The 15,895-nt window shown below is 43.1% G+C and overlaps 1 protein-coding gene across 6 annotated transcripts in view; it reads right to left on the bottom strand.

Moving 5' to 3' along the window:
* DDHD1 (DDHD domain containing 1) overlaps nucleotides 1–15,895 on the bottom strand; it is a 110,812-nt gene that overhangs the window by 54,189 nt on the left and 40,728 nt on the right. For all 6 annotated transcript variants that reach the window (XM_065593902.1, XM_065593907.1, XM_065593905.1 and 3 more), the window contains one exon: nucleotides 12,658–12,805. In XM_065593902.1, the coding sequence (XP_065449974.1) occupies nucleotides 12,658–12,805 (148 nt within the window). The remainder of the gene's footprint in view (nucleotides 1–12,657; nucleotides 12,806–15,895) is intronic.

The raw sequence follows: 15,895 nt of genomic DNA, 5'->3' as shown, positions 1-15,895 counted from the left end.
TCCTTAGTTAAAGATGAAAATTTAAGCGTAGCCACCAATGACAAACTATAAATAGGCAGTTAGCTGTGTCCTTATCAAAGCCAGACTACTGTCTATCAAAACAGAGTCAAATAGGTAAAAGGAAAACTTAAAACTGCAACAGCCCCCCTAAATGCATTCAAGTTGTTCCAAGGATAGAAGAAACATATATGAGGTGCAAGATATCCCTTGGATCTAAGTAATTAACCGCTATCTACACTTGGACATTTACCAAAATAACAATTCCAGAAAATTTATTCTAGAATAGCTATTTCAGTAAAATTTCTGAGCATAGACAAAAAAGGCCAGCAAAACTTTGAGAAAGTTAATTCAGGAATGAAGGTAACCTAGAGAGATTAGAAATATGGACAGAAAACAACACTTCAACTAAGAAAAAAATGCCAACTAGTATGCCCAAGGAAAAATAATGCTTTAGAAGAGTAAGAATCATTGTCTGCTTCAACAAAACTGAACACTATGAACAGGCAAAAAACAACAAGGAGTCTGGTGGCACCTTAAAGACTAACAGATTTATTTGGGCATAAGCTTTCACATCTGAAGAAGTGAGGTTTTTACCCACGAAAGCTTATGCCCAAATAAATCTGTTAGTCTTTAAGGTGCCACCAGACTCCTTGTTGTTTTTATAGATACAGACTAACATGGCTACCCCCGATACTATGAATAGGCATTAATCTAAGAACAAAACACAAAAATATCCATCCAAAGAGGCCCCAAAAAGCATGTAGGTAAATTAACAGGATATCGGAGATGCATTTTCTTCATTTAGGATTGTTCAAGATTAAAATCCCCAAAATAGTAAGGCTGGGTCACAGGGAATGCTGGGAGATCCAAAACCAGGTGGGATGCATTTTCCAGAAAGACAGTACTGAAGAACGTCTTTCTATTCTTACATTGTAATGCTGTGTTAGACTGCAAATCAAAATAACCAATAAAATAAACTATGCCAGCGGTTCTCAAACTTCATTGCACCGTGACCCCCTTCTGACAACAAAAATTACTATGTGACCCCAGGAGTGGGTAGTGAAGCCTGAGCCCACCCAGGTGAGGGGGCCAAAAGCCAGAGTTCCACCACCTTGGGTGGACAAGCCAGCCAAAGCTGAAGCCCAAGGGCTTCAGTCCTGGGCAGGGGGCCTGTAACCTGAGCCCAGCTGCCCAGGACTGAAGATCTCGGGCTTGGGCTTGGGCCCCAGCAAGTCTAACGCCAGCCCTGGCGGCCCCAGGGGTCGCGACTCACTTTGGGGTCCTGACCCACAATTTGAGAACCACTGAACTATGCCAATACTCATCTATCTGAGATTAGAAACCTATGACATTTTCCTCCATAAGCAATAATGATCCACTCTGCTATGCTATCCAGACAGAACACAGTGCAAGATTTTGTTTATGTTAAGTAAGGTGAATAATTGTTCTAGCTGAGCAGGAGGTACTGTCCCTTCTTCAGATTAGTTTTGTAGCTAATATCAGCTTTGACAGGAACAGTTTGTGCCAACTGCCAAGCTACATTTAGATTGGACATGTGTTTAAATACTACAGTGAGGAAACAAAGTTAACAGATACATCATGCCACATTCTTCAGAAGTCTATTTCATCTGGAACTGGATTCCACTGTCAGATCTATAGATCCTATCTACTTACAGGGAGACTCCCATCACCAATGTATCTGAGCACCTCACAAACAACGATGAGATTGCACTCCATATTTTTATGCAATTAACAGATAAAGTTTAAAACCATACTGCATAAAGTAGAATTTTGTTTTGACCTTTGCAATGAACACCACCTAACCAATGGTGATTTCTGTCAGAGCCAGTGATTTGAAGATAGAGCACACTACAGGAGCCTTGGGCCAGGTCACTAGCCCATCCATAATCTACAGTTAAAATGTCCTCCAACTGGGTCAGTGTGACAACTGTGAAATTTTTAAAACTGAAATAAAAAAAAAAATCTGTGCAGCAAGGCTGCATTTTTTTGCCATGAGCAGAGGTGTAGATTGTACATGACTTGGAAATAAAAATATGAGATTCATAGAGAGGCACACCAGATACAGGCAAAAGTTACAGTTTATGCTTATGCCCAGATCACCCCCCACAAAGGTCAAACCCATAAGAGGGTATTCTAGTGCAGTACTCTAGGCCAGGGCACACACTAGTGATTTTCTGCAGGGCTGGAGAGAAAGAGACAGTGCATGTTTACACTCCCTTAAAGGCCTGGCCACTGACCTGCCCGCTCCTTCCCTGCACCCTCTCCCAAACTCTACAGAGAGGCCTTCACCAGGTCTGGCGATGGATGGTGCCACAGAGGCTGATGAGCTCCCCATTCCATGCAGAAAGGGAAGATCAGCACATGGCGGTCCGATCCTCTATGCTGATCTAAGGGGCCTGATTTCTCCCTAAAGTATGCATTGAGTATGGCTGCAGACACAGATTCCTTATTAAACCATACGTATTTAAAAGGAAAGGACACTGAACTATTTCCCCTCTACCCCCACCACACACCCTGTTTTGGTCTTTAAAACCTGGAGAGCCTTAAAAATATTTCCTGTCCATTCTGTGTTTTTCCAGTGGGCAATATCTGATTTTCCCTACCCTCGTGTGTCTAATGGAGCACAAACCAAGGTGACTTATTTTGTTTATTTCTCTATTTGTGCAAAAGTATCAGCACAAAAGTGCACTGTGCTGCTAATATAGTTTGTGAAATCAACTGTCATGCTGGTGTGGCAGATATTTCTTGAAGAAGTCACTACTTATTTTTTTAAAAAAAAAAGTCTTTTCCCTGGAATATATCTGATAATCCCCCATTGATAAATTTGAATCTATGGGAAAAAAGACTAAGCGACCCTTTAATTGCATATTGTCCAGGACAGACAGACAGAGACTTTATCATCATGCAGTGTTATTGTAGCTATGTCAGTCAGAGGATTTGAGAGAGACAATGTGGGTTAGGTAATTTATTTTATTGGACCAACTTCCATTAGTGAGAGAGACAAGCTTTCGAGCTACACAGAGCTCTTCTTCAAGTGTGGGAAAGGTACTCAGTGTCACAGACAAATACAAGATTGAACAGATTAGTTCAGCCTAAGTAGTTAGCACATATTGTAAGGGACCATTCAAGATGAAGTGGCCTATTAGCACCCCTCCAGTCACAGGACAAAAAGGATGCTTAGTGGGTTACAAATTGTTGTAACAAGACATAAATCCGATGCCTTTATTAAGACTATGGCTTTGTCTACAGTACACTACACAGCTTTTAGCTAAAAGTTGTGCAGTGTAGCTGCTCTATGTTGGCTCTCCTGCCGACAAAAAACTTCCACCCTCAACGAGAGGGGTTAGCTTTGTTGGCAGGAGTGCACCATTCATACCTGCACTTGTCACGGCAAAACTTTTGTCTTTCGGGGGGAAGGGTTAACACCTCTGAAAGAGGAAAGTTGTGTCGTTCAATTGCCAGTGGAGACATAGCCTAAGATTTTTAAACTCTAGCAAAGTTATGAATTTAAGCTCCCAGACTTGTTTTTTGCAAGTGTTGTGCAGGTTTCCTTTGAGGATGAGGACTAATAAGTCAGATATAGAATGACTGTTTTGTGAAAAGTGTTCACCCAGAGGTAATAGGGTGTTTTTGTCTTTTATTATTTTCATGAGTGAGTTCATTCGAGAGCATAGCGATTGTCTAGTTTTACCCATATAGTTATTGGGGCAGTCGGTGCACTGGATGAGGTACACCACATGTTTAGGACACAGATCTTGAAAGGTGTGGTGTGGGGGGTGTTGATCATTATTTCCACTGCTACACGTCTGCAGGTTTTGCATCTGTTGTTCTGGCAGGGTCTGCTGCTTTGAGTTGGTGTGTCCTGGTCTGTGAGGAGCTTGCTTCAGATGACGAGGTTGTGGGGTTGTTTGAAGGCCAGAAGAAGAGGTTCAGGAAAGATTTCTTTCAGGATCGGTCCCCAGTGAGTATGGGTTGTAGTCTGGTGACATACTGTACGGGTTCTAGTGTGGGGTGGTAGGTGGCAACCATGGGTGTGAGGTCTCTTCAAGGACACTCCACCAGAGAAGTAGATCGCCACCCAAATACCCTGAGAGAACCTGCTTCAATACAGAAATGAAACCCCCTCTTCTTCGAGGAGCTTTCCTGTGAATGCTCCACTTAAGGTTACTGTAGAGCAGTTCTCTCTGTGGAAGGAAGAGGCTTAGGAGTTGCAATAGTGGCAGAGAATAGAACCGCAAGTCCCAGTAGAGCGTCTGATGACAAGTGCTGCTCTATGGAGTAATGTTGTGTGAACATATGGTGGACACCCAGGTTGCTACTTCGCAGATGTCCATAGTAGGCACGTTGTTGAGGAAAGCTATCGATGTAGATAGTGCTCTGGTGGAGTGTGTGTGGGTCCCCGATGAGGGTTGTAGCTGTTGATGGGGATAGCAAAAATCAATGCTGTCGGAGATCTATTTCAACAGCCTTTGTTTGGATATGATCGTTCGATCCCTTAGATTGTTCCGTAATGGAAAGAAATAACTTGGTGATTTTCTGAAAGACTTTGTCCTTTCAATGTAAAAAGCTAGCACCCTTTGGATGTCCAGGGTATGAAGCATTGCTTTTCATTTGTTCCCATGAGGTTTTGGGAAGAACAGTGAGAGATGGATGGGTTGATTCAAATGCAATGCTGAAACTATTTTAGGTAGGAATTGGGGATGTGGTTTTAGGGTAACTTTGCTGTTGAAAAATACCGGGCATGGCGGGTGTGCCATGAGGGCCCCAGCGCCACTACTCCTCGGGTGCATGTGATAGCGACGAGGTAGGCCACAGTCATCGAATGATGGAGAAGTGAACACATTGCTAATGGTTCAAAAATGGTCCCCGTAAGGCACTGAAGCACCAGATTGAGGTTCCATGACGGGGTAGAGCCTTGTGTTTCAGGGTAAAGACCCTAGAGGAAGCATTTAGTGGTAAGGTGAACAAAGATTGAGAACTCATCCACATCGTGATGGAACACTGTGATTGCCATGAGGTGTAGTCTGATCGAGCTCGAGAGATCAGATTTTTTGAGTTCCAGTATGTAATCCAGCACCATTGGTAAAGGAGAAGTAGTGGCCATTGTTTGCTTATTTTGGCACCATGCATGGAATCTCTTCCATTTGCGCAGGTAGGTACACCGTCTAGCAGACCTTCTGCTGTTTAAAAGAATGTCCTTTACCTCCTCTGTGTGGGGAGTTACATTGAGTCTGCCTGGTAGGTGCCGGCAGAGACGCACATGGAAAACCCCAAAATGACAAGCTTACAGGTGTTCACTGACAGAGATAGCCAAGTGCTCAACAACAACCCCTTATATGGAAACAATGGTTATGAACGAGGGTAAACAAACAGGAGCAGGGAATTTAGCAGGGAAATTAGAGGGCAATTATTGGGCCGAGACCAGAACTGCCCACCTGGGGATGGGGAGGGCTGATGATTACAATAAAGGGGAAATGCAAAAGGATCTCGGTGTTCTCTCCTCGGGATGTGAGGGAGGTAAACGGGTGGTACAGCTATGCTTCTGCAGGGTGTAGTTGAGCTTCTGCTACAATAAACCGAGCCATAACGGAAGATGTTGGATAAAAGTAATAATTAATACATTTATGTTACGGGAAAATGTGAGAAAGAATGGCCCAGAGCAGACCCCAGATTTGGCCTGACCATTAGAAAGAAATACGCCTCTCAGCCCGCTGAGTCTGTGCTAATTGAAATATGCCTGTCAGTTTACAAGGCTGTGTTAATTGTAGAAGCACATCCTGAGACAAAAAGTCTGTTCTAAAGTGATAAGATTACCATTAAGGACAGCTGCTGTTACAACTGTTTTCCTGAACTCAGGAATAAGATCTGATAACTCCCCACTCTTGTATTTTTATCTTGCTTGCTTTTCTTTTCATATGTAACAAATGGTAGGAATAGGTTTATTGGAGTCTGTCATGCCCCAATGACTTTAGAATGGTTATGTTAAAGAATGAATAGGTAATAAAATATAGATGTGATAGGAAAAATGCTAAGTGAAATAGAGTGTGATTGCGGTTGTATGTTTGGATGGGTAATAAAAGGTTGAGGTGCCAGCCTTAGAATCATAATAAATGACACCACAACTGGAGGAGGAAAAACCAACTACCCTCCGACAGGACCGTTTGGCCAAAGAATGCGCTGGGCGAGATAACCCGATAACCCTGAGGGCACAATCGGAATCCAGCCCCAAGGACAGGGGGATCGAAGAACCAAAGAGCAAGATAACAACAAACCGTCATTGCTGTGCCATCTGCATGATTGATTATCACTTCAAACGTGAGAACAGCATGACAAGGCAAACTCCATAAACTTGTATGAGGATGGATCCCTATAAAGACAGACCCTAAAGATTGAGGACTTTGGGTCCTTATGTGTATGACCTTGGCTAAAAGGGGGGGGGGGGTCGGGGGAAAAGCGTACAATAGATGTGCATCCCATTTGAAGAGAAAAGCATCGCCTAGAGAACGGGGTCCCAGTCCTGCTCTGGGGCAAAAGTATGGGCATTTGGCATTCTGGGTTGTTGCAAAGAGGTCTCTATTGGGAACTCCCAGTGTCTGAATATGCTCTGTAGTACCCTGATGTTCATTTCCCCTAGTGGTCATGAGAAATTTTTCTGCTCAGTGCATCTGCAGTAGTGTTTTCGCATCCTGGTAGGTAGGAAGCTGAGATGTCGATATTGTGGTGGATGCACCAGTTCCATAGTAGCATGGCTTCTGTGCATAGGGAGTGTGGCTGTGCCCCCCCTTATCAGTTTATATAAAACATACAAAGCGACATGGTCTTTTCCTGATCATGGCTATGAAGTGTGAGCATTCATTGCGACCTGCCTGCATCTCCAGTAGGTTTATGTGTTGTGTGATTACAATGGGGACCAGCAGCCTTGGATCGTGTGGTTGTGCAGATGTGCTCTCCAACCTAGCAGAGAAGCGTCCGATGTGAGTATCATTGATGGAGGGGTCTGTGCAAAGGAAACTCCTGTGCAAAGGTCGTGTGGTTGAGTCCACCAATATAGAGAATTTTTTTTAGTGTGGTTGGCATTGTAAGACGCTTGTTTGTGTGTGTCTGGGTGGAATATACACTGTCCTGAGCCAGTCTTGCAGGCATCACGTGCAGTCTGGAGTGTTTGACAACAAATGTCATTGCTGACATATGGCCTAACAGTTGGAGGCAGGTCCTGGCCAATGTCTGTGGGCTGGTTTGCATTGTGGTGATTAGATTGACTAGAGTGGTAAACTTGTGACAGGGAAGAGAAGCTGTAGCTTCCAGAGAGGTAGGCACCGATGAACTCATCTCTGCTCCGGTGTGAATGTTGATTTTTGTTATTTGTAGACCTAGCTGCGTGAAGAGAGCTACTGTCTTTTGGGTAGCTTTTAGTGCCTCTTCTTGAGTCAATGCTTTGAGCAGGCAATCATCCAGACAGGGGAATATTATGACCGCTTGTCTGCAGAGGTGGGTTGCCACCCCATAGACTTTTGAGAATACCCATGGAGCAGAGGATAATCCGAAGGGGAGTACTTTGTACTGGAAATGATCTGTTCTCAGAACAAACCTGAGAAACCTCCCTGTGTGAGGGATGTATCATTATGTGGAAATATGCATCCTGGAGGTCAAGGGCCAAGAACCAGTCCCCTCATTCTGGTGCTGGAATTATCACTGATAGTGTGACCATCCTAAAATCACTGAGTCTTCACAAATTTGTTGAATCTTCTTAAGTCAAGAATGGGCCTCCATCCTCCAGTTTTTTTCTAGGTTAGAAAGTAATGGGAGTAGAAACCCTTCCCTCTGTGTTGTATTGGTACTGGTTCTGCTGCTCTTAGAGGCATTTGCGATGGTTTACCTCCTGTCATAGTAGATGTTCATGAGAAGGGTCCCTGAAGAGGGACGGGGAGGGAAGTATATTGGATGGAATATCCAGTCTCGATGATTTCTAATACCCATTTGTCTGATGTGATGTTTCGTCACGTTGGATGAAATGGAGTCAGACGGTCTCTGAATGGATGGATGTTGTCGGATGGGCCCAGCAACAGAAAAAGTGGGAGATGTCTCTGGTCCTCAACCAAACCCTGAAAACTGTTGTTTAGAAGGAGGTTGTTAGGACATTGAGGGCTGGAACGGGAGCAGTATCTCCAGGGAATCTGCAATCGGCTTAAACAGTTCCTGGAACTGTTTAAAGTCATTCCCCATTGTGGATGGGAGCAAGGTAGAAGATTAAATATTTGCAGCTGGTGTGATTTCCTGATCCAAAGTCTCCCCCAATTCCTCAACTGCCTCTTCCGGAGGTTCTGAAGGTATGGGTACAGAGGATGATGGGGAATGCCTTGACTTCTTCCTGAGTGGATTGGGAGGCTTAGGATAGTGTTGGTGGTATGCCGCCCCTGGGTCCCAGTAAGGCCACTGTGGTGGAAATGGCATAGGTGGGGCATCCATGGACGTCTGTACCATCCTTGAGTTTCAGGTCTGGGGTGGTATTCATGGTACTCTGGTGGAGCTGGTCTGGTAGCTGGGTGAACAAGCAAGGAGTAATGGGAGGAGTAGATATCCTCTTCATCATCATCATCATCCACAAGGAGCTGATCTGGGTGGTGTGGTAAGCTGGCACGGTACCGAGCGTGCTGGAGTAAGGTCAGTACCGAGGAGTGGAGATTCTGGTGCTGAGGAGACCAGAAGATCTTTATGGCAAAGAAATTGCAGAGCACCAGTACCGATGAGTGTTGTCGTAAGTGGTACCGATGCCTTTACTGCGACTGTCGGTGCCAAGGGTTGTGCGCTATGCGCTGTGGAGGCAGAAGGTGGTGCCATAGACTGCGATGCCATAGAGTGTAGCCCAGCTGCTCGGTGCCACATGTTTGAGCAGCTCCAGCAGTACTGAGGCAAGGATGGTAGGTTTCCCTGTAGTGCCTTTTTCTGTGTCAGCCCACTTAGGGTCTTTGGTTCACATGGTACCCGTGATAATGGATGGTCCCGCTACCTCAGAGTGGACAGTCTTGGTGCAGTTGGTACCAACAGGGTCTGACAGGTCAGGAAACATTTCTTTTTGGCAGATTCCCAAGGAGGGGAAGTTGGAGCAAGTTTCTTTGTTGCCTTTTTGGCGGAGTGCTCCTTCCTCTAAGAGGGTGGTGGGGAATCTCTGCCAGATGCTGCCATTGGAGATTGGGGCCGAGGAGGGGTCCGTGATCCTGGACACAGAGACTTCTCCATCATGAGGAGTTTTAGCAGTAGGTCCCTTGCTCTCCTGGCATGAGCCTTGAGATTGTAGCAGTGGGAGCACTTTTATGGTATGTGTGTCTTGCCAAGGCAGCGAACACACTGGGAGTGCCCATCAGACACCAGGATTGAAGATCAGCAAGTGAGGCAACGTTTAATACATGGGGAGTTGGGCATGCCCCTTAGTATAGGGTTTTTCCTGTGAGGGTAACTATACTATACTAAGGGGTATCTGAAATAAACTTAAATTCCTAAGAATTTTATTTTAAAGAAAGAATAAATGGGGAAGAGGTATGGTATTAAACTATTAACTAACTAGTGTTCTAAAGTTAAGCTAGACTAAACATAAAGTTCAGAGGCACTGCCAAATGTTCCGTCTCAAGCCAAGGGCGGTAGAGAAGGAATTGAGGGAGGGTTGGTCGCACAGCACTATATAACTGCCTGAGATAGTGCGAGACGGGGACAGCACATGTGTGACCCAGTCAGGCACGGCTACTAAAAATCTCCAATTACAAATGCAGGGGTGCAGATTCACCTATAGTGGAGCACCCAAAGGGACACTCCTCGAAGAAGAATCTAAGGTTTCATGTGTGTTGCTTTGGAGATTAGCCCTGTCATTTTATCAAGGGATCCTGGTTTCTGCCCCTTTGTTTTACATTACTTGCTCTTGAACTTTTAACATGTAGGAGCAGGAAAGCACTAGAAGAGAATCAGGCTATGTCTACACTACAAATTACTTCAGAATAATTTATATCACCAAGGGGTGTGAATAATCCACACCCCGAGTGAAGTAAATTACGCCAACCTAAGCATCAGTGTGGACAGCGCTACGTTGGCAGGAGAACTTCTCTCGCTGACATAGCTACCGCCTCTCACAGAGGCAGGAGTTATTAGGCAGACAGTAGAGCTCTCTCCCGTCAGCATAGTGTCTTCACCAGAAGCGCTACAGCGACGTAGCTGCATCGGTGCAGAAGCACCGCTATAGCTGCTGTAGTGTAGACAGTCTCAGACCAGCACATTGCTGCTGTAAGACGACAACTTTTATCTTCTACAATAGTTGAAATAAAAAGGTTTACCTGGTTTATGTGACTAGTACAGCAAGAAATCTAATCTATCCTAAGAAAACACCACAGAGTTGAATGATAATTTAAGTTAGCTGAACACTTAGATAATATACCAGTCCACTTCATAACTACAGCAATAGAGTTATTGATGCATCAGCACTGGATCTAGATTTTACTGAAGAATCTAAATGAAGGTTTACATAGTAGCTATCATTTATGAAGTCAGGTAAAAATACAGAACCCAATGCTGCACATACTTTCACATGTAATATTCTTGTTAGTAGTTCTACTGACTTTTGTGAAAACATCAGTGGAACTACTCATATGATTCAAGTTACTCACATGTGTTAAACTGTTTGCAGAATCACGTCCATAACCTGAACCATCATCAGAAGTTTTTAAGAACTGGTTAAACAAACACCTGTCAGGGATGGTCTCTGGGTATATTTAATCCTGCCTCAGTGCAGGGGGCTGGACTCCTATTGAGGTCCCTTCCAGCCTTATCTTTCTATGATTTTATGATTCTATGAAATGAAATTTCAGGTATCTAAAAAGGTGGCATAAGGAGGAGGGAGAAAACTTGTTCACCTTAGCCTCTAAGGATAGAAAAAGAAGCAATGGGCTTAAACTACAGCAAGGGAGGTTTAGGTTGGACGTTAGGAAAAAGTTCCTAACTGTCAGGGTGGTTAAACACTGGAATAAATTGCCTAGGGAGGTTGTGGAATCTCCATCTCTGGAGATATTTAAGAGTAAGTTAGATAAATGTCTATCGGGGATGGTCTAGACAGTATTTGGTCTTGCCATGAGGGCAGGGGACTGGACTCGATGACCTCTTGAGGTCCCTTCCAATCCTAGAATCTATGAATCTATGAAATTATTAAATCTTTACCATCAGTGTACCTGACAAATAGATAAATATAGTTTAGCACCTCAACACCAAGACTCCAAAACAAATCCTTCTGTTGTCTAGCAAAAAAACAAAAACGTTTGCCGGGCATGAGTTCTCTGAGTCCCAAGCATGGCTCTTCCCTACTCCCAACAGCCCTCTGGCATGGTGGTAACCTGGCCTCTGGAGAACAAGTGACTTCCTGTGCACTCCCATGCCCCATCAGCTCAAACCCGTTTAAAAAATTATATCAGGGCATGCTAGCTAGACTATTAGACTGGCTAGGAAAACAAATTTTAAGGCTTCTGCTATTACATTGTAATTACCAAACTAGCTCTTTAAACTAAATGAAAACATTTAATAAGCAAACCAATCTTACACGCACCTCCTAAAAAGACTTATCTACTCAGATCTCACTAGGACACATCAGTATTTTATTGAGCTGCCACACAAGACAAATTAAAAACTGGATTTTCATTCTTAGAATGGATGAGGCACAACATACTCTGATGAGTCACGAGCTTGGCTATCATACACCATAGCAAGTATGACTGTCAATGAGTGTGTGTATATATTTTATCGTCTTCACAAATTCATAACATTCACTTATCAGTCTCATCAAAAATGTTTAAGGAAAGGTTTGGTGGTCATTAGGTGGGGGTGTTTCTCTTTCCAGTAGATCTCTATGCAGAATAAGTCAACCTCCACTCAGACTTAAATAATCTTGGCCCTCTACTGTCAGAGTGACAATAGCCAGACTGACTCCTCATATTCCTTCCCCCCTCCAAGATATCTTTAAACTCACCTACTGTTCTGCCAGTCAAGGACAAGATGATATTCACTCTGATTTGACGCAAGAGAACACCTCTCCTTACCTGACCAGTGAGCCACTGACCACCAGTCCTAGAAATCCTCTGCCCTGCCCCCATATGGTGAAGGGTACTGGCCAGGACTAAAACAAACTAAAGGCCATGTCTGTATGTACAGCGCTGCAGCAGTGCAGTGTGTCTGGGGAAGACGCTCCATGCAGACAGGAGAGAAAAAACCCCCATCTCTGCAAGCGGCATAAGCTATGTCGGTGGGAGAAGCGCTCCTGATGGCATAGCGCTGTACACATGAACACTTATGCCGGCGTAACTTATGTCGCTCGGGGGAGGAATATTTACACCCGAGCGACATACGTTTTGTGACATAGGCTGCAGTGCAGACATAGCCTTAAAATCTTGTGCTTCTTCCAGGCACGGCTCTAACTAGGCACAAAAGTTTTAATGTGAAAAAAAGCAATGAACATTTGCGCATCCACACAATCAAAATAAATGGCCCCAGAGAAAGGTATGTCTTACACTGAAGACTAGGCTGTCATTTATAAGCTACCTGAATAATGTCAGCAGAGTCTTCACATTGACTTCAGAGTCACTATTGTACATATAATCAAGCACTCACATAGCTGTGTTTTTGATGATTCTTCCTTGGTCCATTTTCTGCCCAATACCATGCACAACAAACACAATGTGAGTAGTTTGCGACGGCTTGTCTTCTAATGTAGCTTCTTCTACATAGCCTCTGTGAAGCCTTGTCCCACTACTTGAAGCTGTAGGGAAAAAAACAATGACCCTGGATCACAATTGTATTCCATGAAGTATGACACTTCCATATACACGGACAGAAGAGGTGCCAGCTTCAAACCAGAACATTGCAAATTATATTTTGCAAATAAAATACATTTTCAAAAATCAGCATTCACAATACTGAGATCTTCAAAGCGGCCTAAGGGCTCTGGATAAACAATTTCCATGACCCCTATCAGCCACCTATGGATTTACATGTCATTTCCAGTGAGGATTTTGCTAATTTCATAGCTGTTTTGGAAAATAACTTTAAAGCAGCTGAATAATGCACTATCTATTTTGTAATACAGATAACTTTCTATACGCTTGAGTTATTAATCATTACATTTTCTCACAGTTCCACAACACTCCTTCAGTGGTCAGTGCATATGTAAAGATTCTTGGCAAGTTTCTTTCTAAACAATGGGTGAGAAGGCATCATCAGCTTGACAGACACAGCTCCCTCTCTCATCCATGAGTAGCGCTGGCCCTAAAATTTCAATAGGACCATTTTCCATCAAAATGGAAACACTTGACATGATTTTGCTCACATTTTGTTTTAGAGGAAAACATGGAAGAATTCCTCTGAGAAGGCTGAAATGTCTTGTTTCAACATTTCTGGAATGAAACTTTTCAAATTTTGTTTCACTATATAATATAAAATAAAAAATACATCAAAATAAAATGAGATAAAAACATTTTGATCAATTTGAAACAATTTTTTCCCCCAAAACTTTTTTCAGAGAGAATTTCAAAATTTTGGGGATTTGTTCTGCATAGGAATGAAAACATGTTTCAAAATCTTGAAATCCTTTGTGAAACAAGTGTCTCATTAAGTGATCCATCCCGTCACTCATGCCCAGCTTCTGGCAAAACCAATGCTAAGGACATCATCCCTGCCCATCCTGGCTAATAGCCATTGATGGATCCATCTGCCAGGAATTTATCTAGTTCTTTTTTGAACCCTGTTATAGTCTTGGCCTTCACAACATCCTCTGGCAAGGAGTTCCACAGGTTGACTGTCGTTGTGTGAAGAAATACTTCCTTTTGTTTGTTTTAAGCCTGCTGCCCATTAATTTCATTTGGTGACCCCTAGTTCTTGTGTTATGAGAAGGAGTAAATAACACTTCGTTATTTACTTTCTCCACACCAGTCATGATTTTATAGACCTCAATCATATCCCCCCCTTAGTTGTCTCTTTTCCAAGCTGAAAAGTCCCAGTCTTTTTAATTTTTCCTCATATGGAAGCTGTTCCATACCCGAATCATTTTTGTTGCCCTTTTCAGAACCTTTTCCAATTCTAATATATCTTTTTTTGACATGGGGCGACCACATCCCCACACAGTATTCAAGAGGTGGGCCCGGGAACTCTGCAAGCTCAGCCTATGGTCTGAAAAAATGCCTGAATTTTATTGCCAGCTGGATACATCATGGCTATTTCACCCTCAGCTTTTGGAAGACCTATGTCTTGTTTTGGGTATTAGACATTAATAAGCAGAGACATTAAAGTGGAATGAGTCTGTTTGTATAAAAAGGATTAGTTCCAATACAGTGAGTTATTTTAAGAATACATACTGGTCTCCCTTTTTGCTAGGACTTCTAAACAAAAATCACATCTGATGTGATATGCAAGTTTCCTCTCCAGCCTCTGTTACACCATTTGTACTCATGGTGTCCTTATTCTGTGACTATCTCATAACAGCAACACATGCCCTTGGAATCTCAAAAGCCTCATTTATTCTAAATTTTTCTTTGAAGGGCTCTCAGCAGAGATTCTCCATTGCTTGCTTGCAATGGCAAAACTGCTGATTGGTTTTAGCTAACATGACCATATTATGCTGACCTTGTATGTTATATATGGGCTGCCTGCAAAGAGGTGGACGGACTGACTTTAAATTGACACAACTGATCTTTAAAATTATTAGTGGTGCTAGTGCTGGCTATATTTGACAACTGCTTCTACAGGCTAATACTGATGATTATCTACCATATCTTCCTCAACATTTTTAAAGATCACATTTTAAGGTTACAAGTGATGTGCTGGACTCTATGGTGTAGAACACAGACCCCCATAAAATCCAGCTCACTTTAATCACCTCACTTGTAAAAATATTTTGGGAGGAAAATATTTTGGGACTATAACCTCCCCTTCTAATCCATTTCAGCTACATAATATGTGTGTGCATATAAGCAAGCCCCCTTCATTTGTTTCTAGGAGTTTGTATTTTAGCAGGGTATTTTACTATATTCCTATATGTAGTTTTCTTTTGTTGTACAATGTCGTGTGGTATGGAAACAGCGCAGGAGCTGCTCCTGTGTTCCCTCCACAGGAGGCAGGGAGAGGCCGGGGAGATAGGGTTGGAAGAGTCTATAACCACTTGAGCACACTCTCTGGGCCTTGCAGAACCTGGAACTGAACCTGTTATTCCTCAGTCTCAACAATCCTTTGCTGTCTAGCAAATAGCTGTGAAACCAACTGGTCAAGTGTGTCCATCCCACTCTTGGGGCAGGTCCATATAGAAGACAGAAGCCTTGCACCAGTACCAGTTACTCCATCAGTTCAAGTGGTAGAGGATTGTGCTGTGAATCTGATTATCCCTGCTGATGGCCAGGTTGGGAGTCAATATAGTTCCATACTATATATTTTTAAAAAAATTATGAAATTACAGTAAAAAACTTACATTAGGATGGACAGACTGCTCATTGAATGGCAGATATGTTTATCCTCATCATTCAATGTGAGGCCCTATGCATCATTTACTGCACACCATCCAAAACCTGCACTTAGTACAGAATTATTTAATTTCCCCAAGCGTTTTTCTATGGTGATCTCAAAATAACATCTTAGTTCTTTACAAACATTAATGAACTATCTTCACAAACGCTGTGAGAGGTGGGGATATTATCATCCCAATGCTACACTCGGGGGACCGAGGCACAGAGATTAAGGCCAAAATTGTTAACTAGTTTTGGTTGCCCAATTGGAGATGCGTGGGGTCTGATTTTTCAGTGTTCTTAGCATTTTATAGCACTCTGTGTGTTCAGAGCAGAGCTCCCACTGTCCTGAATTGTAG

The sequence above is a fragment of the Chrysemys picta genome, chromosome 4 (genome assembly GCF_011386835.1).
Source record: "Chrysemys picta bellii isolate R12L10 chromosome 4, ASM1138683v2, whole genome shotgun sequence".
NCBI classification, from domain to species: domain Eukaryota; kingdom Metazoa; phylum Chordata; order Testudines; family Emydidae; genus Chrysemys; species Chrysemys picta.
This window is presented reverse-complemented; position numbering and strand designations above follow the sequence as displayed.